This window comes from Lithobates pipiens, unplaced genomic scaffold, assembly GCF_037356315.1.
Source record: "Lithobates pipiens isolate NorthernLeopardFrog02 unplaced genomic scaffold, aLitPip1_a1.2 Scaffold_10, whole genome shotgun sequence".
NCBI lineage: Eukaryota > Metazoa > Chordata > Amphibia > Anura > Ranidae > Lithobates > Lithobates pipiens.
The window spans coordinates 231,672,429-231,698,495 of NW_027507686.1; the positions used below are offsets into that span (position 1 = coordinate 231,672,429).

Below are 26,067 nucleotides of genomic sequence, written 5' to 3' on the forward strand. Positions count from 1 at the left end.
AAGCCATTTTTTTTTCAAAATTTTGGCGTGGAGTTCCCCTTTATATCCATACCAGACCCTGAGGGCCTGATAATGAACCCATACTGTTTTTTCAATGATTTTTTATGTATATTGCTGGGATCCGACAATTCATTACAGCCGCAAGCTATTTTAAAAGTAATTTTTTCCTTTAGAAATGTAATTTTGCTGTTATAAACATGGGAAAGAGATGCTACTTTACAGGCAGACTAAGGGGACCCCTCAGGCATGATATTTAAAGGAATATTTCATTTTTATTGTTTCACTTTAAAAACGATAATATAGATTCACTCCCTTTCCACCATAAGGCAATAGAAAATGTAATAACTAAAGTTTAAATATTTTCTAGGATGGAAGGGCAGAATGTTAGCTAAAATATTTAAGAAGCTCCATTTTCAAGAACACCATCTGCCAATATGTTAAAATCAGATGGCCTTGTATCTGTTGCTCTCCGCCATTTGAATTCCCTTTCCTCTTCTTTTACTGCTATACCCTTGTTGTATCTACTAGCAAATTCTATAATAAAGAATTAAAAAAAAATCATATAGCCTTTTTTTTTTTAATAGGCTGCAGCAAAAGATTGTGTGTAGCTATCCATATTAACCAGATGTCAAGAATTTTATTAATGAAATATGTCTTTTGATTGGTTTATAGGGGTTGCTGCATTTGCATGCTTATCTGTGCATTTTAAATGAAGACCTAGTCAATCAAGAGGGGATCAGGATAAAAAATGCCTTCTGGGTGCACTGGCCCTAGTTATCTTCTCTGGTCATCTAATGGCAGATAATTATTGGTGTAAGCAAAGCATAAGTAGCCAAAAAGCTTTTTAACTGCTGGAGCTAAGAATATTTTAAAATAATTGTAGGAGTTCAGTATTATCGTAGAAAATAGACAGCATTTGTCGAGACCTTGTACCTGCTGTTCTTTTCTCGCAGTGGAGAACTGGCCTTTAAGAGTCAAACCACTCTACTGTGGCCACCTGAGGTGGCATCATCCATCACATGCTAGCTCCCGGAGAGAAGAATTTTAGGTCTTAATTTAACCCTGCCATGTGGTTGCAAGTAGAAAGTAGGAATGGTGATTGAGTTTTGAAAGGCTTTTAGCAAGGTTCAATCAGATGCAGTCTCGTTTAGTGTCTCAGGGGCCAAAAGGAAGAACGCAAGTTCCCAACTCATTCGTAATCTCATCCCTCTCATACTGGATTCTTCAACCACCTTCAGGAAGAATTCAGGAGGGGCCAAAATGACACCAATTTTATACTAGTAGAGGGCTCGTTGCGGCTATAGCCAAGGGTGAAAGTTCAGCTTTGGATCTTGGAAAGGAGGTTTTCTTTCATTGGACCTTTGACAGAGCAGCAAATGGTTAAACTCACCAAAAGTCCACCTACCAGTGACCAATAGTTTTAGGAGAATGACCCTTAGGACAGGTTGCACTGAATGTGCTTCAATGCACTTCACTGTCCAGGTCACACTTTTTTTTATAACTTGAATTTTTAAAGAAAGATTTCAAAGCATGCAAGAAAAAAGAAGATATAAATAAGTTCCATCTGACATGCTGCAAAGTCAACTGGAAACAGAGCGCATTTGAGTCAGTGGAGTTGATTTACTAAAACTGGAGAGTGCAAAATCTAGTGCAGCTGTGCATTGTAGCCAATAAGCTTCTAACATCAGCTTGTTCAATTAAGCTTTGACAAAAAAAAAACTGGAAGCTGATTGGTTTCTATGCAGAGCGGCACCAGATTTTTCTGGTTTTAGTAAATCAACCCCATAGGCATTGTTCACAATCCTTTGCATATACTGGGCTGGCTTGTGTGCTATGCTGGACAATGCATCTGGAGCTAGAATGTGAACATTAAACTGAATTGTATAAATGGAATTCCCTGACACAGTGGGGGTTATTTACTAAAACTGGAGAGTGCCAAATCTGGTGCAGCTCTTCCAGTTTTTTTTTTTGTTTTTTTTGTCAAATCTTTATTGAACAAGTTGAAGTTAGAAGCTGATTGGCTAAAATGCAGAGCTGCACCAGATTTTGCACTATTCAGTTTTAGTTAATCAACCCCCATTGACTTTTATAAGACCAGGCTTGGCTCTGTAAAAAGCAGCTTCAGCCTATAGAGCAGGGATCTGCAATTAGCGGACCTCCAGCTGTTGCAAAACTACAAGTCCCATCATGCCTCATGGGACTTGTAGTTCTGCAACAGCTAGAGGTCCGCTAATTCCATATCCCTGCTATAGAGTCAATAAAATAGGATGTGACTGGCTTTTGTTTTATATTTTTAATATGCATTTCCAATAAAATGCCTTTGGAGAAAAAATATTACGACATAAGCCTTCGATACAGCTACTATTCGAGGTGTATTTAAGCCAAATTGAACCTTTAGTTTAAATTAGCTAAACACATGCCAGGTGCATTAAAACAAAAAAGGTGTAAATGTCTGCTTTAGGCCCCTTTCACATGGGCTGTCTGATCAGGTCCACCTGTCAGTTTTTCAGGCGGACCCGATCGAACCCTCCAGTCTCTTCTATGAAGCAGTGGATGTCAGCAGACACATGTCCACTGCCACCTGCCACCATCCAATCCTGTCCACGTCTGGCGAATCGGATCGGATAGAAAGGGACAGGAGGTCCGTTTCCATCCAAATGCCCCATAGATGAGAGCAGGCTGTGTCTGCATAGTGGACAGTGGTGGACAGCGGTCATTTTTAGGGGGATGGCAAACAGTACCCCTCCCCCCGGCAGTCGGTCGGTGGGCGGATCAGGTGCATTTACCCTATCTATACAGCTCTTCACTGGCGCTTCCCTTGCTCCTCTCTGACAGCTCTCCCTTCCCCTGCTGCCCACGGGCATTGGTGGCTTCTTTTTCTTCCCTCCTCCTCGGTGGCCAATTGGGACTCTTCTGTTTTCAGCCAATCGGAAAATGGGTCTCAGACTTGCTTCTGATTGGCCGGATTGAGGTCGGTGTTACATCAGCGAATATTCATTCGCTTTTGTAACACCTGGGTGGGCTCATGGCGCAATTCTCTGTGCTCCAAGCCCACCCTATTTTGAAGCCTATTAGAGCCTAAGGCTCTAATTAGGTGCTTCCAAAAAAAACATCCCTGCCACTGTAATTCATTCACCCGGTGTCCTGAAAGGGACCGGACGCATTACTAGGGGGTGGCCCCAGTGGCCATGGACAGATTTATCTTATGCATGAATCTATCCATTGTTCATATAGGGGGTGTTGTGGAGAGACGGGGCGGCATCCGGCTGCCCCTAATTGATGGGCTGATAGTGGAGCAGACATGGACCTGTCACCTGCCTGCTCATTGGGGATTAGCGGAGAGATCCCCTGCTGAGCAAGCGAATCCCGCTTCAGAGAGGCGCCTGTGTGAAAGGGGCCTTAGAAAGCAGTCACAGCCTAAAGAAAGACCTGTCTCCTGCAAAAAAACCTTGCTAATTTGTGGAAGTAGCGGTCTCTATGTAGAGGTCTGACACACCCCCTGATGAGTCCGAGCCAAAGCTCTCCAATCAGCAGGGAGCAAAAGCTCTAGAAGAGTAAAAAAGAAGAATAAAAAATAAACCCCTTTACTAAAAAGCACTCACACGCTCTGTACTTGTCATTGTGCCAATCATGCAGCAGAATCCTAGACGGCCAAACCAGGAGTTCGTGTGGACTTCTAGAAAACACCCGACTGGGATTTTGGATTTTTTCTCTCTAAAGATCTTATGCTGTCTTATGCAGTGCTGCTGGTGTGCTGGAGAGAGGAAGCCTGGGCGCACCATCACTGTAATGCAGGAGGGGTGACGGCAGAACGGACGAGTAGTACTCATCCAAGAAGAGCTTGGTGGATTGCCTAGGATACAACACATCTTGGGGGCATGGCCCCCTTTCTTAAGCATACCAGCATGCCTTGGGCATTTCCCTAAATAGAGGAGAAGCAGCAGGAAGGGATCATATATTAGGCAACAGGTGATGGGTGGCGACAGCCATAGCTGCAGAGTGCACAGAGCTGAACACCAGCTAGTGGAACAACAGATGCTAGCCAACCTACAGCAGTAAAGTCTAGTGAAACATCTTTTTGCTACTTGTGTTGACTTTGGGAGATCTAAGTGATGCTGTAGAGGTCCTGTTCAAGGTTGATCCCTGATTCCTGGCGTATGGTTAAGGATGCGGATGGTTCACATTTAAAAGCCTCTTTAGCTTTGCCCTTTGGTAAGTGCATTCCCTTCTCGTTGATGGGCACTTGCTTACTATTTTTGTGTGGAATCACTGTGGTGTCCTGATCAGAACTACCATAAAGGATTGTGTTTCTACAACTTTTTTCCTTTCTTGTGAATGAACTGTTGCTATACAAGAGTCACTTTCAGTAAATTAATTTTGACTGATGGGAGCCTTATGAGCAGGGCCGGGACAAGGGGTGGGCAGGAGGGGCGACTGCCCCTGGCGCAATGGTTTATTGCAGGGGTAGGGGGCACCCTAACCCTAAGGGAAAGGGGGGCGCAGTTTTGCATCTTTGCCCTGGGCCCTGGATGATCTTGTCCCAGCACTGCTTATGGGTATTTAAAATGACTGATCACAGTGTTTTTATTTTTTTATTTATTTAATTTACTTAATTCTGTTATCTATTTAATTTTGTGGTTATGAAATAATATCATGAAATAATATCATGAATAATATTGTGGGCATGAAATAATATCAATCCTGCCAATGCATTTTGGGGGCATGGCCCCTTTCTTAAGCATACCAGCATGCCTCAGGCCTTTCCCTAAATAGAGGAGGAGCAGCAGCTTTCTGCAATCCTTGTTAAAGACCAAAGGGATAGGAAAGGCCACATAAGAACTAGATGCAAAAAAGGAAGATATTGTCATAGAGCTGTGGAACACCTGAGTGTGAGAGTGGGATTTTTCATTACCTTTTTTTTTTTTTCGCTGTATCCGATCTATGCAGAGAGATCACTGCTCCCCAACAAAGAGCAAGGGTCTTCTTCCACAGCATGTTGGCAGGGGACAGCCTTTTATATTTAGGCTGTAGCTGCTTTCCAAAGGGAACCAATTGTAAGTCTTTGAACACATTTTTGATGCACCTATAATGTAATTTACCTGATTTAAATTGAAGGGTAAGCTGTGTGGTCACAGGGAGTGGAGTAGCATTATAAAAGTAGCATTAATTGTCTATAATTGAGTTCCAGACTTAAACCCAACCTCTCGCTACACTCTTATAAAAAGACACTAGTATACTACATCTACCCCTATTAGGAGTTCTGCTCCTTACCTTACATGCTAAGGTCCTCGTAGTGTACACAACATTTAGAGACACGACTGGTACTCGACACGATGGAAAGACTGCATGTGTGAGAGCATTGGGACATGGAAAAGTGACAAATTGCACCAACATTTCAAAACAAAACATCCCTCCAATCCTTAATGGATGGACAGGGACATGCATGCATTACAAAAAAAGAGAGAAAAAAAAAAACATAAAGTAAGGAAGATACAAAGTTACAATGAAAAGATGAACATAGGAAAAAAAAAAAAGCATTATTTACAAAAGATAAATCATGCAATGTTAGCCAATCTACCCCAAATATAGTAAGATACATCACTGCCAGACTGACAACGCCAGCTGCTAGAGTCTTAGACACGTCTATGGAGGCCATTTTGTAAAGTAAACCAATACAAAGCCTTTTAATTAACTAGGCGAGAGCCAAGAGCACCTAGTGCATGGAAGGCTGGTATTGTATAGAACAAAATGGCCAACTCTATGCACAAAGAAACGCTTCAGTTATGTATATTTGATACAATTTATATACAGTATATGTACATATGGCATCTCAATAACCTCTTTGCTGTTGGAGAAGTTGGTGTCAAGGTGCCCCATTTCATAGGCTACAAACCCCTCAATCAGCAAAAAAGGCACAGTGTTTCAATGACAGAGGTATTCTTTGAACACATACACCAGGAGCTATCACCCCTAGGACTGCTCTATTGCTACTTTGTATCATGGAAGACATAGCACATTAATTGCCAATGATGTGCTATAAGCATTGGCAATTGATCAGAGATTAGCACCCATCAGAATCCCCCTGACTGCTGGAGAATGATATCTGGTGACCAGTGTTATTTTCAAAGTCAAACTTAGATTCAGTTACTAAAACTGAATCTAAGTTTGACTTTGAAATAACATAGTCTTTAACAAGTTTGACTTTGAAAATAACATAGTCTTTTGACTAAAATGCCATTTTAGTTTTAGTCGTATTTGAGTTATCTGAATTGTTTTAGTTTTAGTCGTATTTTAGTCGACTAAAATCTCCAGTACCAGTGTTAATTTCGTGGATGAAAATATTGTTGATGAATTGAACATTGGTTATCATCACGAGTCAATGCATTTCATTTTCATTGTTTAGTTAGTCGTATTTTAGTTGACTAAAATCTCCAGTACATTTTAGTCAGCAAAAATCGAATAGGTTTAGGTAAATTGTGATGCATTATTTAAGCATTTAAATAATTAATAATTAAAGCATCTAAAATTGCCCACTTCATTATATACTGCTGGAGTAAAAATCTAATAATATATTATTGATGGTATTAAGGTTTGAATATGCACTACAGACACAGAATTAGCTGGTGTGATATATAATATAATTAATATTATATAAAAAAAAGATATATATATATATATATATATATATATATATATATATATATATATTTTATATAATATTAATTATATTATATATCACACTGGCTAATATATATATGTATGAAACTTGGTTTTGTTTTTGGCTTGGTTTTGTTTTTATATATATATATATATATATATATATATATATATATATATATATATATATATATATATATATATAAACAAAACCAAGTTTCATAAACAAACAAAAATATTGCTTTTTGACACACAGAAGTGCAACAAAATATATATATAAAACAAATAAAAATTGGTTGTAATGCCATTGCACATAATACCTGAATTTATTATACAACATTAAATATTAAGGACAAAATACAAAATATAAATAAATAAGAAAAGCCTTTTTGTTAATTTTTTTTTTCTTTCAGCAGCTTAGTAGATGCCGCTACTTATTCTTATGTGGTAGTGCAGTAGCCCAATACATGTTTAAACTTTAATGTGCTACTATTATAGGCTGGGGATGGAATTGTGTTGCTGATTTAGAAAAGACCAGTGTTCCTTTTGATTTAGTTTTAGTCATAGTTTTTTGACTAAAAAACATTTTAGTTTTAAGCATATTTTAGTCATCTGAATTGTTTTAGTTTTAATCGTATTTTAGTCAACTAAAATCCCCAGTACCAGTGTTAATTTCGTAGATGAAAATATTGTTGACGAATTTGACACTGGTTATCATCACGAGTCAATGCATTTCATTTGCATTGCAGAAGTGTTGAAACATAATTCTAGCTCAGCTTTAGCTAAATATAATTATAGCAATATATAAACTAAGTTACACTTTAGGGACCTAATTACTAATACCTGCATTAATGTCCACACCTGTCACATACTGCCTCTTTTGCTTGGCATCATGCAATGTTTTAATGCAACCTTTCTCAACCAAGATTCCAAGAACACTTGGGTTCCTTCAAAGGTTGCTAGAGGTTCTTTGAGCAATGAGCACACCAATATTGTTTTTAGCTACTGTATTTAATAGGGAGGTAGGGGTCATTCTTACCACTGACCAACAGTGAAAGGGACCCTTTTCCCAATGATTGCCAATGAGAAGGGAGTCCTTCTACTGTTGACCATTGATCTAAGGAGGTCCTTCTCCAGTGACCACAAATGTAGTGGGGCACTAAACTGACCACAAAAAGCATAGTGTAAGGGAACATTTCACCTACCCCCACTGTAAGAGGGCACTCATTTGCCACTGACCAATGTGACCATCAAGGTAAAGGGGGTTCTTCCTCACTGGCCACCAATGTGAGACACTACAATTTTCACTGTCTGCATTTCTTTTCTGCCAATTATGAAGTATTTGCTTAATTTTATTATTGGTAAAAACAACTGTGTTGTATGGAGCAGTCCGTGGTGTCAAGTATGCCAGGTATGCTACAATCCTTTGTTTTTCATTTATTCTTATATCCTGGTTTACTGTTAATGCTAATAAACCATGAGCCATAACTAGAGAAATTATTAGCAGGAGCTCCCTGACACCTGAAAATTATTTCAAGGGTTTCCCAATGTTAAAAAAGTTGAGAAAGCCTGTTCTAAAGCTTCAAAAGTCCTTTGGAGTAACCAACTTTGGTCTGTGAGAGATTATAGACCAACAACTAGAAGTTTTAATCGTTTTTGCTAGCAATTTGGCAGGACAAGTTAGATAGGTAGCTGGCATATAAACTGGCTCCTGCCCAAAATTCGCCCTAGTATGTGTATGTGTTTATGTGAGATGGGGACCTTAGATTGTAAGCTCCTTGAGGACGAGGACTGATGTAAATGTACAGTATGTAAAGTGCTGGCTAAATTGTTGGTGTATATAAATACCTATAATAAAAAAAAGCTTCCAGTGCTTTTAATTATATTGATGGGGGGGCGCTGGGGGGATTATACTGCAGGAACAGACTGACCTGGGAGATTATACTGGGGGAAAAACTGACCTGGGAGGTATTATACTGAGGGACAGATAGACCTGGGGGTGATGTACTGGGGAGCAGACTGACCAAGGAGGGATTATACTGGAGGACAGATTGACCCAGAAGGGATGTACTGGGGTAGAATGACCTGGGGGGACAGACTGACCTTGATTGATTTAACAAAGCTCCTTAAACTTCTCCCATTATTACCACAATTTAGCCACACCCACTGTTCGTCATTGAACGCTACATGCGCTGCAATACTACTCTTCTTGGGGAACCCAAAGGTGTTCCAGGTCTTTTAGGATCCTATAGGGTAAACTGCACAAAAACTAAAAATATAAATTGTTGTGCGCCGCTTAAGTGTTTGTGTTTGGCATAATGAAAAGGTGGCAACCCAAGCTCATACTGGTTTGGTTTCTCCTCACTTGCAGTTGCAGAGACAGTGCTCATTGGGACATATGTAAAGAAAAGACAGCAATTGTTACCTGAAGTAATGGATATGTAGTGCTGGAACCCTGAGATTGTCTTATTGGTATTGCTATCCAATAGTGTCGTAGCTGTGTTTACACAGATTCCATGGTATGTTATGCAAATATATCTGATTTTGAAGTGCCTCACCATGATTTATTAGTTAGGATACAATAACGCCAAACGTCACAAGAAAGCCAACTTGTTTCGGGGACCAAAAAATGCCCCCTTCCTCCAGGCTTAAAGTGGAGCTCCACACAAAAAGGGAAATTTCCGCATTAAGAATTACTCCCCCCCTCCTATGCCACATTTGGCATGTCATTTTTTTGGGGGGGGCAGGTACCTAGTGTTGACAGACACCTGCTCCCACTTCCACATGGGCCGCCTAGGCGACTCAAGCGGAAGTTTTCCTCTCCCCCCTCCATCTCTGCAATCTTCTGGGACACGTCACAAGCCTGGCCATTGAGGAGGCGCAGCGTGAAGCGCACAGTACGCACCTGGCTGTGAAGCCGCAAGCTGTCACACCCAGGTGCCCACACTTGTAATGCCGGCACCGGGGAGAGATGATGGAGAGAATCAAAGGTTTGAGCGGCCACGTCACTGGATTAAGGGACAGGTGAGTACGGGTTTAGTAAAAGTCAGCATATACACTTTTTGTAGCTGCTGACTTTTAATAAATACAAAAACGTCTGGAGCTCTGCTTTAAGAATAGGAAACAATACATGGACTGGAAAGTGATGAGAGCACTTTAAAAAATTCATAGCATCAAACGGGTTAAAAGGATTTCCTTATGGAATGGAGATGTTATTAAGTATAAATGCATCTGATCTATTCTCTAGGTTGCTGTAATATGCAAATGAGCTCTGCAAAAATAGACACCCAGAATAATTTGTTGCTTAAATATAATTTAAAAATTGAGAGGGCTGGAAAGTTTTAGTAAATCCACAAAAAAAAAAAAGTAAGCTCCATTACCTGTTCATCAGGGCTTGTGCGCATGGTATTAAGATCAAATTTATTTTTCAACTGTTGTCCAGTATGAATTTGACCTTATTGCCAACACACAAGTCCTGATGAAGGGGAACCTTTAGATGCAGAAACACGTTGGCTTTTTGATTTTGTGCCATGATATAACATTTTTACTAACTTACTCAACCTTTGCGCCACTATCATCCTTCTAATGTTCCACAGACTGCTCCAGGAATCTTTTGGGGTATTCCAGTTGACACAGAGAGCCTCTAGAAATTAGGATCAAGCTTCTGCTCTCTATCTACCCTAGGGTCCAGTGCTCCATCAACACATAATATCATTAAATGTCATGGTGTGTTCATTCGCACCACCATTACCCGTAGCTCACCAATGGGCACAGAAAAGATTTATGTTTTGTGTACGACTGTTAAAAGGCATGGGGATGTAATCGAAGTAATTATATTTTTTAAATGTACATAGTACATAGTTAATCAGGTTGAAAAAAAAATTAAAACCCACATCTCCAGAACCCTCAATCGATCCAGAGGAAGGCAACCCCCCCCCCCCCCCAAAAAAAAAAGCATAAAGCAACTGGGTAAAAAATAAAAACCTTCCTGATCCCCATGAGTAATGGGATGGTCGAGTTTCTATTTTATAAAGAGGGCCATTTTATCTTACCAGTTGAGATTGGTTTGCTGAGTCCTTATTTATTTCTGATTATCTCTGTTATAATATATAAATACTTAATAGTTGTTTTTAACTGCACAACTCTTACTTGGTATTGGAACTACAAATCCTTGTCTCACTAACGAGCACCCACAATGTATTGCCCCCTGCTTTTTTTTTTCCTTCCATGATACATTGTAGCAGTTCTAGAGAACACTCTCTTCTATAAACTTCACAGGATGTTACAATGTTACCCTCCAAGTCTTAACCAGTATATTGGGGGTGACCTGACCGGTTGTAACTGTAAACATTACAACCATACAACAGAATACACAGTACATGCAAGTGCAAAGGAGGAGCATGCAGTCTATATACAGGTCTCGATATCCATAAAGGTGAAGGGTACCTTGCAGTCGTCAACTACCACAGAATTGTGCGCTGCGTAAATGCATTGGTTGGAATTGTTCTCCCTGTGGTTTTTCATGTCATCATAAATGGACTGAGTCTTGGTCATTTCAATTTCCTGCTGTGCATGCTGCTTATCCAGAATGTCCAGCTCTGCCTTGGATAGATGGTAAACGATGCCGGCACCGAAGGAGTCACCGACGACGTTGACGGAAGTCCTCATTCGATCCCTGGGGTAGAGTGGACAAAAAGAGGATTCAGAGAAGACACAGTAAATGGTCAAACACAAGGGTGGGTAATTCATTTTCCTAAGGGGTCACATGAGAAACTGGGACTATTGTGGAGGGGGCCAAATTGATGGGGCCTGGATTTATAAATTCCATTCACGGGTATATACTCCCATGTGACATCACTTTTTCAGCAAGTCAGAAGTTATGGCCGAATAATGGGGCCTTAGGCTCTGCCCTTGGCCTGTGGGATGGAGAGCGGGACCTGGAAACAAATCCCCATATACCCTCATCTGCATCATATCCTTGTTGTCCACCTACTATGGTCTTCCCCAGTTACTTGAGAGACAGCATCACCCCTCCTATATGTTTGAAGCTGCTTAGAAAGGACGGAAGTGCTACCGTCACCATCTTGGCATCCGGCAGACCCATGAGAGCACAGCTCCTGTCATCTTGTTGACTTGCTGGCCTGGATCTAGGGAACCCACACTCCGCCCAGAACCATGAAGCAATGTCACATGCCCCGGGGAGGTGTGGAAGTTCAGCTTTCAAAATAAAAGCAAAGCAGCTGTATTGGTATGGCGTATACTTATTTACATTCGATTTCTAATTTCTGATTGACCTCACGCAGTCCAAGCAGAGACAGCCAAGGTGCCAGATGTGGCCTGATGGCTGTAAAATGCCCAGTCTTAGCCCCTGTACACACGGTCGGAGATTTCAACAACCAAATCCGTCGGATTTTGTCCGTCGGATTTTGCCGTCGGATCTTGTCCGAAACTGTTGCATACACACGGTCAGACGAAGTTGTCGAAAAATCCGATCATTCAGAACGTGATGACGTAATTTCGTTACGATGGGACTACGTTCAGGCTAGTAGCCAATAGCTTTGATGTAGGAATTTGATCTGAGCATGCGTGGCACTTGGTCCAATCAAAATTCTCTACACATGATCGGAGTATGTCCGATCGAACCAGTTGGTCGGAAAATATTTCCAACAAGTTGGAAAATTGGGTCCGACGGATATTCCGATGGAATCAGTCTGATGCATACCACACACAGTCGGATTATCCGACGACACGGTCCGATAGGACACATTCTGACGGATTCTCCGACCGTGTGTACAAGGGCTAAAGTCTATCAGTTAAGTGTTATAGTTGACTTACAAATAACTTTCCAAGTTTTTATGTCATTTGTTATTTTATTTTTTAAAACATTTACATGCAGACCAACTGGTCCAGCAAAAGTGTCAGCGACAAGTGGTTGGGACAAACCATAAGAAATGGTTGTTGGTTTGGGGTTTTATGCTGTGTCTGTTATTTACAGAATGGTTTATGACTTGGAATAAAAGATTCTAATTACAAGGTGGTGTAGATCATAGATTTCTTGCATTGATTATTTTTTGCTTATTTTTTTCCCACCCTGACAATATGTGCCTGCTTGTTGCAGCAATACTAAACTTTGGGTTGCATCTGTTACAGCCCAGTGGTTGCTGTAAACTGGCCCCTCATAGCAAGCCATAAGCTTTTTGGGCCGAATGGCAGAGGACACACAGGTGCAATCTATAGCAGGCACTATAAAGTGGCAAAATCTCCATGAGGGCATAGATCCTGCAGAGAGGAAAGTGCCACTGACACGTATGCTGGGGGGACTTTCAGAATACCATTGACTTTAAAGATGGGGCACCTTCCCCATTAACACAGTAGCATTTTTTCCTCCTGGTGACTGCTGACACGGGGTCATCTATTACCCCCACTGACACATAAGGGGGTTATTTATTAAACCCAGAGAGGGCAATATCTGGTGCAGCTCTGCATAGAAACCAATCAGCTTCCAGTTTTTTTTTTTTGGCCAAAGCTTAATTGAACAAGCTAAAGTTACAAGCTGATTGGCTCCCATGCACAGCTGCACCAGATTCTGAGTGCACCAGTTTTAGTAAATCTCCCCATAGACATTTATCACTCTTACTGGCACAGGGGCAATGATTTCTCCCAATGACATGGGGGGTTTTATTACTCCATCTGACATGGGGGCATTTATTACTCCCTCTGACATGGGGGCATTTATTACTCTCTCTGACACGGGGGCATTTATTATTCCCACTGACACAGGGGCATTTATTATTCCCTCTGAAATAGGGGCATTTATTTACTCACTCTGATATGGGGACATGTATTACTCCCTCTGACATAGGGGCATGAAGTATTCCCATTGACCAATGACAAGAGCATTTATTACTCTCTCTGACATGGAGGGCATTTATTACTCCCACTGACATGGGGGCATTTATTACTCCCACTGACACAGGGGCATTTATTATTCCCTCTGAAATGGGGGCATTTATTACTCACTCTGATATGGGGGCATTTATTACTCCCTCTGACATAGGGGCATGAAGTATTCCCATTGACCAACGACAAGGGCATTTATTACTCCCACTGACATGAGGGCATTTATTGCTCCCTCTGACACGGGGGCATTTATTACTCCCTCTGACATGGGGGCATTTATTACTCTCTCTGACATGGGGCATTTATTACTCCCTCTGACATAGGGGCATGAAGTATTCCCCTATACCACTGACAAGAGAATTTATTACTCCCACTGATGCTGTGGCATTTATTACTCTCACTGGCACAGGGGCATTCATTACTTCCACTAACACAAGGGCATTTATTACTCCCCCTGAGACAGAAGTATTTATTCATCCCACTGAAAAAGGGGTATTTATTCCTTCCACAGACACAGGGTCATTTATTACTCGCACTAACACAGGGGCATGTATTACTCGCACTAACACAGGGGCATTTATTACTCGCACTAACACAGGGACATTTTTTTTTCTCTTACTGACACAGGGGTAATAAATAATTATTCACATTGGTCACTGACAAGGGTGTTTATTAATCCCCCTGACACTGTGGCATTCATTACTCTCACTGACACAGGGGCATTTACTACCTTCTCTAACACAAGGGCATTTATTCCTCCCCCTAAAACAGATATCTTATTCATCACACTGATAAAGAGGTATTTTTTCCTTCCACGGACACAGGGGCATTTGTTCTCTTACCATTGGTCACTGACAAGGGTGTTTATTCATCCCCCTGACACTGTGACATTTATTACTCTGACTGATACTGGGAGATTTATTACCCCCACTAATGCTGTGACAATTTTTACCTCCACTGTCAATGAGGTATTTATTACTCCCAATGATCAATGACAATGGAGCATTTATTACTCCCACTGATAGTGGGATATTTATTACCCCCACCGACAATGGGGCATTTATTACAACCAATAATCACTAAATCCCATGCTTCTATTACTCCCACTGATTAATAACATGGGATCATTTATTACTCTCTCTGATGCAGTGATATTTATTACTTCCAATGAATACTCCTTCTGACCCCGGGGACTATTATGCTCTCTGATGACTGATGCAGGAGCATTTTTTTGCTCTCACTTAACACTAGCACTGGGGTATATTTTTACTGCTCTTGACTTCTGAAGCATTTATTTTTCTCCTACCAGCCACAGTCCAACCCCGAAAACAAAAAAAAAATCTATTGGACAGTAAACTGGCCTTTTTAAAAAAAATTATAAAATACCCACTTTTTAGAGCCTGCAGACAAAATTGAATTAAAATAACATTAAAAATAAATAATTGTTGTAGTTATCATTTTGAATAAATAAAAAATGTTTGCAAATACAATTAAAAAAAAAACAGGTAACTGAAAATGAATGCCTGGGTAGCTACTATTAGTATATGTTCACATGTTTCTGGTGAGGACTAAATGATTAGGAATTGGAGCTCTTATACTTACAATAGCCAGTCCACAGCGACCAGCAGGCTAATGTCCTGGGTGGGCAATCCTACAGCCGTCAGGATGAGAAGCATGGTAACCAGACCTGCGCTAGGGATACTCGCTGCCCCCACACTGGCCAACGTCGCGGTCAAGCTTGGAAGCAAAATAATACACATAAGAGAGAATCAAACAGAGTTCAAGACGATTTGAAGCTATTAATTTTTTAGGCCTGGCCTGTACCTATGGCATTACTTACACTTTTCAGAGGAGCTACTATGCAAAGGAGACAGAACCCCAGAAAGAATTTATAGCAATCGAAGGAAGGACCAGTAAAATTATCTGAAAACCTGAAACAGAGAATCTGATTGCTTGCCACTAGATACAAAAACATTATTTCCTTCAGACCTGTGCTCCAAACTGCGGCCCACAGGCCAAATGCTGCCCTTTGTTAGCTCTCCTGGCGCTATTAATCCTGCTTAGACCAAGAGTGGGGCATAATTTCTGCCACCGACTGCAACAATGGGGCACTATTCCTCCAGCATAATATCAATAATGGGGCACTATTTCTTCTACTGAACACAGGTGGTCATTTCTATACTCCCACTGACCACAAAGCAGGAGGGAGTTTTTATTTCCATTGAATCTAGGATATCCCCCCCCTCCCCCCACTGGCCACAATTCAGCCCCCCTAAAGTTGGAAGGAGAGTAAACTGGTCATTTGTCTAGAACATTTGGAGGCCTCTGCTTTAGACCATACAATGGACCTGGTTGTATGCTTTATGACACCTATAGTAGTGGTTCTCAACCGTATAGTACCAGGACCTGGTAAATTCTTCCAAAACTTTCCATGCCTCAACAGTAAAAAAAAAGTTTATATTTTCACAATAAAAGTATGAGAATATAAAATACAGTATGTATGGAATTTCTGGAAGGTTCCGGATGTGGCTGGTCAGTGCTGTGATACAGGTGGAGGGAGTTAGGGGACTCTGCAGCAGATTTGGCCAGCCTGTAAGGGATGAGATTTCTGGAGGAAGCTGGAGACAACTGTGCGGAGTGGGGTGTCTAGAGGAGGCTGTGGGTCTCTATGAGGCTGTGGGGTTTGCATTGGCAAAGTGGGAGAGTGGAGGGCACTGTGGGGGACTGGAATGGGACACTGTTGGAATTTAAGGGCAATATGAGGGGGTTGGAAGTTCTGCAGCAAGGTAAAGGGGCACTGTAGGGGGCTGGTAGTTTTGTGGCAGGTTAAGCAGCACTGTGGGGCTTACAGGTGGAGGGAGTTAGGGGACTCTGCAGCAGATTTGGCCAGCCTGTAAGGGATGAGATTTCTGGAGGAAGCTGGAGACAACTGTGGGGAGTGGGGTGTCTAGAGGAGGCTGTGGGTCTCTACGAGGCTGGGGGGTTTGCATTGGCAAAGTGGGAGAGTGGAGGGCACTGTGGGGGACTGGAATGGGACACTGTTGGAGTTTAAGGGCAATATGAGGGGGCTGGAAGTTCTGCAGCAAGCTAAAGGGGGCACTGTAGGGGGCTGGTAGTTTTGTGGCAGGTTAAGCAGCACTGTGGGGCCAAGGCTTTCAGGGGCTTGTGAGCACAGTGGGAGGTTGGGGGCCACTATTGCAAGCTGGGTGACACTATGATAACTGGAAGGCACTGTGGCAGGTTAGGGAATGTGCAGTTGACTGGAGGCCCAGGAGGAGGGAGGTTGTGGCCTGGCAATGTTCCACAGCCAGTTGGCTGAGAATTACTGACCTAGAGTACAACATTAGCAACTATAACAATTTATTAATTTCCTTGTCTGGTCATTAATTTTTTTTCATACATCTTGTTACTTACCTCACTGTCACTATCTGACCACCATCCAACACAATTCCGTTCATCTGAGCAATAAAGATAGCAGCCACTGCCTCGTACAGAGCTGTACCATCCATGTTGATCGTGGCCCCAACAGGAAGCACAAATCGTGTCACTCTTTTGTCAATGCCCAAGTTCTCTTCAAGACAGCGGAAAGTGACTGGCAGGGTCCCGGCACTACAATACAACAACAGTAAATGGTATTAAAATTGTGCACACTGCAGGGAGAAAACATTGTGAAAAAAGTTTAGAGGTTCTTGCACTTTGTTGCAATGTTAACCCAACTCCATGCATATCTGATCCTTAATGTAAAGGTGGCACCAGTGGCTTTGGTCAACATTCTTGCTTAAAAAACAGTCCACATGCTGTCTCTAATGGTAGTGATGAGCTTGGGGGTGGCTCCTTGTCAAGTAGGGATAAGTTTAAGTTTGGGTTTGGTTCAAACCCATGAATGGTGTCACCTGGAAGTAAGCTGTCATTCTGTGGCCAATAAGCTACAGTCAGGACATTCCCTGCCCCGCAGTGACACATACACAAGGGTTGGGGATGCTTTTGAAACCAGTGACCTGATATTATTATTATTATTATTATTATTATTATACAGGATTTATATATCATCAACAGTTTGCGCAGCACTTTACAATGTAGGTAGACACTACACCAACAGTACAATTCAAAATAACAGGGTTGGAGGAGCCCTGCTCCTGCGAGCTTACAATCTAATAGGTAGGGGCTGGTGAAACAAAAATTAGGGACTGTGAGAGATGAACTGATGAGGTAGTAGAAGATTTGGTTGTTAGCTGGAGACTGGATAGGCCACCCTGAAGAGATGAGTTTTCAGGGATCGCCTAAAAGTGGACAGAGCAATAAGGTAAGTTTTAGCCTCAGATAAACATTAAATCACAAACAAATAAGTGTACCATCATCCGAATCAATAATTTTTTAAAAACAAGAGGTTATAGGAATGGTGGGGCAGTTGCCTATACTGTACCTGGTGTATCCAAACCTACAAGATTGTCTGGGGTTCATGGACTATCTCGGTACTTGATAATAAATGTCAACCGAATATAATAAAAAAGTGTACAAGAGTTTAATAATAGCCAACAAATATATACAAACATGTAAACATTAAAAAAAAAAGTGGACAGAGTAGGAGATAGCTGGACAGATTGGGGCAGTGAGTTCCAGAGGATGGGAGAAGCTCTGGAGAAGTCCTGGGGACGAGCATGGGAGGAGGAGACAAGGGAGCTAGAGAGCAGAAGGTCTTGGGAGGAGATGGTTTGGGATAAGATAAGAGATAAGATTTGTGATGTAGCTCGGGGCAGAATTGTGAATGGCTTTGTATGTTCATGTTAGTGTTTTGTATTTTATTTGTTGTGCAATGGGAAGCCACAGGAGGGATTGGCAGAGAGGAGTGAACGGTTGGTAAGGTGGATGAGCCTGGCAGTGGCATTCATAATAGGCTGAAGAGAGGATAGCTTACGGAGAGGTAGGCCAATGAGGAAGGAGCTACAATAGTCAAGGCAAGAGATAAAAAGGGAGTGAATAAGTTGCTTACTGGTTTTATGGTTAGAAAGGGGCGTATTTTGGAGATGTTTCAGGGGTGAAGTCTGGACGATTTGGACAGTAATTGGATTTAGGACTGAAAGGACAGCTCAGAGTCTAGGATTACACCTAGTACCTTGGCCACAAGCATTCCCTCCCCTTGTACATGTGCACTTCAGGGCAGGTATTTCCCTGCTTGCAGCTTGCTAGCCCGGCATTTATTGTTTGCTTTTGCATTTGGTCAAACACAGGTTTGGACCAAACTTGGAGCTGAACTTAAGCTCATCCCTACTTGGCAGTATAATGTTCTAGTACTCAAAGCATATACATACACTGCGAGCACCAAACAATGGTGGAAAAGTACAAAATGCTTTAATTGTTCATAAAGTGATCATATAAAACAGCTAGCAGGTTTCGGGGGCCAACATACACCCACTTCATCAGGGCTCAGTGATATTTGAAATGGCTTAAAGGGACTCAGAAAAGCAGATGTAAATAAATCTTAAGCTTGTGGCTTGAAAAAAAGTGTGAATGATAGAAACAAATAATTAATGCAGCCCTGAACTTACTGGGATCCAATCATGTTAATAGAGCATTTAAATGCCAATTTGCGGGAGGACCCTTTAAATATATGTAAAATCTCAAGACACCCATGTCCCCCCATTACATCAGAAGACCTCCTTCTTCATCTTCAGAGTCCTTAGTCCCCACACTTCACATTAGAGTCCTTAGTCCCCTCCTTCCACACTAGAGCCCTCAGCTCCCCTTATTAAATCACAGCTCCCTTCTTTAAATCAGGGTTCTTGCTCCCCTCCTTTCACATCAGCTCCCCCCACTTTCACATCAGAGTCCTCAGCCTTTACATCAGGGTTTTCACCACAGCGATCTTCACCCCAGTGGGCAAGAGTTTGAGCAAGTGTAGATGGAGGCAGACTTCGCTCTTTCTGAATGCTGAAGCAGAACCGAAAAATGCCCCCCCCCCCCCCCACCCTTAGTGTTATGTGCGTCCATACAGCTGGAGGCCAGCTCGCTTGCGCCATAGAAATGCATGATGCTCTCCAAAAATATGGGAAGCAGCACGGCACCCCTGATGAGCCCAGATGGCACCCGACACCCAGGTTGAGAAACTTTATTTTAGAGAATGCATTCTAATGATTTAATAAAAACTTGTAACATTACAATTAAAAAAAAAGACCTGCTTCCACCATGGTATCTTTTTAGATCCTCCCTTCACCTCTCCACACAATCACATCAAACAGCTGAGCTTATGATCGCCATTCTTGGAAACCCTTCTGCTTAGCAGATCCCTTGTAATGATATATGGAACAGACTAACCGACATCCAATGGATAGAAAGCAGATGCGCTATCGCCTTTTTAATCTCCGTCTTCATGTAAAACATGAAATGTACACACAAGGAAACCGGTGTGGGCTGTCGCCACCCAAATTGATATATCAGAACAACATATGCTTTTAAACTTCACAGTAGGACCTCTCGGAATTAAAACCAGCATGCACACATTTTTTTTTTTTTTTTTTTGTAGGCGGGTGAAAAGATTACCTGCGAGCGCCAGCCGTGAAATTAAATTTGCTGAAGCAAGGGAAGTCAGCACAGTCTAGAGATATTTAGTGCAGCAAAAGGAGCGCTTTGCGCTGTTATTGCCAAATAAAATAAACACCCATTAACTTCCAGCTACTGGTAGGCTGTGGCCTTCATACCCTCCAGCTGTAAAGTATCAGTTAAGGGTTGTCTCCTATTACTATACTCACAAACTTCCCAACTGCTCAACAAGGAGAGGGGAGGGAGGGGTGACCTTATGATACCATTAGAGTACGTTGCCTTCATTATAGGGGAAGCAGGGGCCTTGTTCCCTTTGTTTCTTTTGTCTTATACCGCTCAGGACTGAATTAGGAAAAAAAAAAAATCAACAAATCTGTGGCAAAAATGTAAAAATGCAATTAAATCATAAATCTAGCCAAAACAAAACAATGAACAACCTAATAAAAGCTTTTACATCCAAATCTCCGAATTAAATAGTAACGAATTTAGTTGAAATTTGTTAAAATTTGTTTATTTGTTTGCTAATGAATTCCAAAACGACTTTGGATTGGGTGAAAAGTGATCGGCCAATTTGAATTCTATGTGAAGAACAGCTGGTAGTTAAGCAGCGGGCCAGGAAGCCGGCTGCCGGGTTCCCCGCTGAGGCCATAAAAAATTCTGAAAAAAAACAGCGTGGGGTCCTCCCCCAATCCATACCAAGTCCTTCGGGTCTGGTATGGATTTTAAGGGGAACATCATACCAAAAAAACAAAAAAAAAAAACAGCTTGAGGTCCTCCCAAAAATGCTGGCAGGCTGAGCGATTCCCCACCCCAAAGCACCTTCTACCAATGTTGATGGGGACAAGAGTCCCTTCCCCACAACCCTGGGCTGTGGCTGTGGGGATCTGCGGGCGGGGGACTTATCGGAATCTGGAAGCCCCCTTAAACAATCCCCCAGATCTCGGACCCCTATGTGAATGATTATGGCCTACCCATACACCAAAAAAGTGTAAAAAGGGTAAAAGTGTAAAAAGTGAATAAAGACGAGTTTTGGACAACTCCTTTATTAAAAAAGAAAGCACAAAAAACAATGTTCCCAATGTAGATTCATCATCAATCACACCACCTGCCGCCAATAATGAAAAAAAGAAGAAGAAAAAAAAACTCATGTCTTGTCAAAGGCTCCCCGCTGACTGCCTGCTCCTCCATCTGACGTTTCTTAAATAGCTTAGGGTCGCCAAATGATGTTAACCAGTGACCCCGCCCCCTTGTGACATCACAGACCAAGACATGATGGGTCGGTGATGTCACAAAGGGGCAGAGTCACCCGCTGACATCATTGAGTCACTGTGCCCCTTAGCTATTTAAGAAATGTCATATGGAAGAGCAGGCAGTCTGCGGGTCTGGCGGTGTTGGCGGGCATTGTGATTGACAATGGATTTACATCGGGGGACACTGTTGCTTGTTTTTTAATAGAGGAATTGTCAAAATTGAGTACTGTCTTTATTCACTTTGTACACTTTTTTGGGGAATCGGTAGTCATACTCATTCCCATGTGGGGGGATGGGATCTGGGGGTCCCCTTATTAATGGGGGCTTCCAGATTCTTATAAGCCCGTCCGCCTGCGGACCCCTACAACCACAGCCCAGGGTTGTGGGGAGGAGACCCTTGTCCCCATCAACATGGGGACAAGGTGCCCCAAAGCGCCCCCCCATGTTGAGGGTATGTGGCCTGGTATGGTTCAGGAGGGGGAGGGGGCACATGCTCGTCCCCCTCCCCTTTCTAGCCTGCCGGGCTGCATACTCGAATAAGGATCTGGTGTGGATTTTGAGGGGGGCCCCACACTGTTTTTTTTTTTTTTTATTTTGGCGTGGGGTTTCCCTTAAAATCCATACCAGACCTGAAGGGCCATGTTAGGATTGGGATGGGTGCAGTTTTTTTTTCTGGAATTTTCTATTGCTGGCATTCTTTTATATACATTTCAGCTGTCAGTGGGGAACCCCGTTGACAGCTGATGCGTCATCGGTTGTTGAGGTTGCGGCTGCCAACTATTTTTCACACACAATTTGGATCAGTTGATCATTTTTCGACCGATCCGAATTTGAATCACCCACGAAGATTTGGATTTCATTCGAAAATGAATTACATTTAACAAAAAACTAAACTAAACTAATTTGGAAACGAATCAACGAAATAAAATTAGTAACATAATGAATCTATAAGAAACAAAACACATTTTTCCATTCTACACATGTCTAATAATGATGCTCTCATTTTCTGTCCAGCAAAGATGATGGCACAAAGGTGGGGAGATCATACCTGGAAGCTGTACCCAGAGCGGTAATCCAAGCCTGGAAAATACCAGCCAGGAAGGAGAACGGGCTTTTCCTGGTGATGGCGAAGTACAGTAACGGCAAGAAGATACCTCCATGGATAATTAGTCCAATGATGACAGTAACCATGTACATTCCCAGCTGTCTGGCGACCTGTTCCAGGTCTTTAATGGCGATGATTTTCCCACAGATTAGACAGGCGATACCAAAAGGAGAGTACCTAGGAGGGAAACATGTTGGGTTCATTAAACCAAAAAATAGTGATGTAGTGCAATCAGCCATATGACATAATCCCCAGGAGTATGGAAAAAATACTTGCAAATAAGACATAGAAGACTCCCTTTTTGACTACTAGAATCCTGAATAAATCTGGGTTTTAGTTAATATGTTAATGCTGGCTGTATACATACAAACATATTTGTACATTAAGTTTTTAAAAATCCAACTGGGATGTTTGACTGCATCTATGAATAATTTTTTTCTATGGCACATTGCATGAGCTTGCTGTCCTGTCCGTTTCAATGTAACTTACATCCAGAAGAATGATTGAAAAAATGATTGTACTGCAAACATAACACTACTTTAATAAGAAAAAATAAATAAAAATAAATAGGGCTGTGGAAAATTAAAGATTAATTCCTTGATTAATCGTTTTTTTTTTTTTGATCGATCAAAATTCTTTTGATTGGTACTCACCTCTCCACCGGCTTCCGGGTCTTCAGGGAGTTCCGTCGGAGATCCGGTGGCGTCACGGACAGGACATCACTGGACTCCTCCCCCCTTCCCCAAGTGTGGAAGGAGTCCGGTGACGTCAAAGTTCTGAATGAACGTAACGCGTACGGGGGAGGAGTTACGCATGACGTCACCCGCTGCTGCCCTACGGAACTAATATGATTGTCGGCTTTACATGCTGTGTTTTTATCATCTTTATGTGAGTCGTTTGTGTTTGAACACAAATTAAATCTTATACTTAAGTGGTGAGCACTTGGATCATTTCTTTCTACCCATGACCTGGCGTCCTTGATGAGATCTAAGGAGACGTGAGAGAAGTTAATGGTCCGTGTTAACCCTTTTGATACCCGCTTGCATGACCACCTGTTTGCACAGGGGTCCATGCCATAAGGTGAGAGTGATTAGTTAGACCAGAGGTGGAGGGATTGTCACGCTACTGTGGAAAAAACATTACTAACGTCAGTGCTACAGATTGAATTTAAAACATATTTGTGTGAACTGTAAAGTTAAGTCATGGATTGTGGAAACAAACTAGTGGCGGGTGATTGTATATAGTGTATACCACATTTACCACTGACTAATGCAGAGTTGCAATGCAAGGAGATCAGCTAAAAGTAGCTGGATCTGTATGTGCGTTATAATTAATCAAAATTAGTCGATTAATCGATTTAAAAAAAACGATTAATCGAACACGAAAATTTTAATAACTAAAAATAAAAAATAAACTCCCACATTTATAAAGTACAGCAATGTACTTTACAAATTGGGTTCACTGGATCGAGAGTCTGAATCTGACAAATCGCAGTAGTAATGAAGGAGGACTGTTTGATCACATATCTTTTTATTGATTTAAATTCCTTATTTTTCAATATAATTATTGAAATTTTTTTTGCCAAAAAGGACAACACATTGTAGACAAGGAATGACAGTTATGCCCCGTACATACGATCGGATTTTCCGACAACAAATGTTGAAAGTGAGCTTCAGTGGCGGCCCGTCCATAGGGGGTGCCCGGGCACTGCCCCCCCTCTTGTAGTCAACAAAAAATAAAAAATAAAATCATTTTTTTTTTTAAACGGCCCCTTTAAGAAAAAAAAAATTAAAAAAATGTCCTTTAACTAAGTGCACTGTGTCCGGGCGCCGGACACAATGCACTATTGAAACGCCACGTCAATACAGACGTGACGCTTCATTTGAGGGCTTTTAACCTGCCTTGCGGCACAATCAAAAGTGCCAATTAGCTTCCGCCCGGGTTTCGTGTAATAGACAAAAACTGGAAGTGACGTCAGCAGCTCCGTTCTTTGCATGGAGTGGAGCTGAAAGCAGTACTCTGGGGGGTCGCCGCACTCTGCATGCTGCTCACCGTTTCTAGTTACAGGAAACAGTCATGTAAACTGTGCCTGAGTGAGCACTCACTGACTGGTACAGCAGCCCCGCCCATTCCTTAAAGCAGATCCATGTTGGGAGGAAGAAAACTGGAGTGGGGGAGAAAGTCAGCCAGGTCAGTCCAGTGAAGGGGGGAGAACTCTCCCCTTAGTGAGATGTGCAGACATTGTCCCCATGTCAGGAGAGCCATTACCGGAGGCACTGTGAGTCCAGACTGAGAACACTGAGCAGGGAGAGGGAATCGACTGAAACTAAGAGCAAGTGAGTAATACTCCCACCCCCGTCCCCTCATCCCCCCACCCCCGTCCCCTCATCCCCCCATCCACCACCATCCCTCTGTCCCTGATCCCACCCCACCACCATCCCTCTGCCCCTGGTCCCATCCTACCCACCATTCCTTTGTCCCTGATCCCACCCCACCACCATCCCTCTGTCCTGATCCAATCCCACCCACTATCCTTTTGTCCCTGATCCTATCCCACCCACCACCCCTCTGTCCCTGATGCCATCCCACCAGCCCTCTATCCCTGATCACATCCCACCCACCATCCCTCTGTCCCTGATTCTATCCCACCCATCATCCCTCTGACCCTGATACCATCCCACCTACCATCCCTCTGTCCCTGATCCTATCCCACCCACCATCCCTCTGCCCCTGATCCCATCCCTCTGTCCCTTATCCCACCCCACCTCCATCCCTCTGTCCCTGATCCCATCCCTCTGTCCCTGATACTATCCCACCCACCATCCCTCTGTCCCTGATCCCATCCCACCATCCCTCTGTCCCTGATTGCCTTTCTTGAGAAGATGTTGTAGGCTCTCTTCAAAGCTAGGAACATGTCTGATGGCCTGAGGAAAGAATCAGTCTACCATAGACATGTGCACACTGAAATATTTTGTTTCTGAATTTTGTTTTCGTCTGAAAAATAAATTAATTTAGTTACTCCCGAAATTATTTTTATTTATTATGTTTTGTTAAAAAATGCATTCATCCGAAAATCCGAAATAATTAAAGTTGAATCTGTCATTGAAGGCTTATGGTGTCTGTCAAATGTTCCATGAAGATTCGACGGAGCAGCTAAACTGTACGACGCTGCAATCATACATTTCCGCTCGAATGTTCCGCCTACAAGCTATAGTAGAATTCTAATGTTGTATGACACTAGTAATAATTATATTTATTAATTATTATTAATAGTCAACCAACATTAGACTTCTTCTATAGCCTATGGGCGGAGCATTTGACCATAAATGTCTACTCGCGGCAGCTGCTTAGTCAAATCTTCATGTCAAATCTTTTCTCTCTATGTCGAATAATCTTGGACTAATAGAGTTAGGTTAGGCACATTCAACCTTTTTTACTATAGTCTCTATAATGTCGAATCTTTTCTCTCTATGTAGAATAACCTTGGACTAATAGAGCTAAGGTTAAGCACATTCGACCACAGGTTTGAAGGACACAGATTGCTATTGTCAGTGTCATGTCGAATCTTCTATCTATATCCAAGTGTTGTCACAACAAAAACGAAAATAAAGCATTTGT

At 42.1% G+C, this 26,067-nt stretch overlaps 1 protein-coding gene across 3 annotated transcripts in view; it reads right to left on the reverse strand.

Annotated features, from left to right (window-relative positions):
• Positions 1 to 26,067, reverse strand: part of SLC1A2 (solute carrier family 1 member 2) — a 174,533-nt gene that overhangs the window by 8,442 nt on the left and 140,024 nt on the right. For 2 of the 3 annotated variants that reach the window (XM_077462937.1, XM_077462926.1), the window contains exons 7-10: positions 22,393 to 22,626; positions 16,972 to 17,166; positions 15,160 to 15,294; positions 11,104 to 11,332 (exon numbers count right to left, since the gene is read on the reverse strand). In XM_077462937.1, the coding sequence (XP_077319063.1) occupies positions 11,104 to 11,332; positions 15,160 to 15,294; positions 16,972 to 17,166; positions 22,393 to 22,626 (793 nt within the window). Of the gene's footprint in view, positions 1 to 5,271; positions 5,343 to 11,103; positions 11,333 to 15,159; positions 15,295 to 16,971; positions 17,167 to 22,392; positions 22,627 to 26,067 lie in introns of all 3 variants that reach the window. The other variant, XM_077462948.1, reaches the window with a different exon arrangement.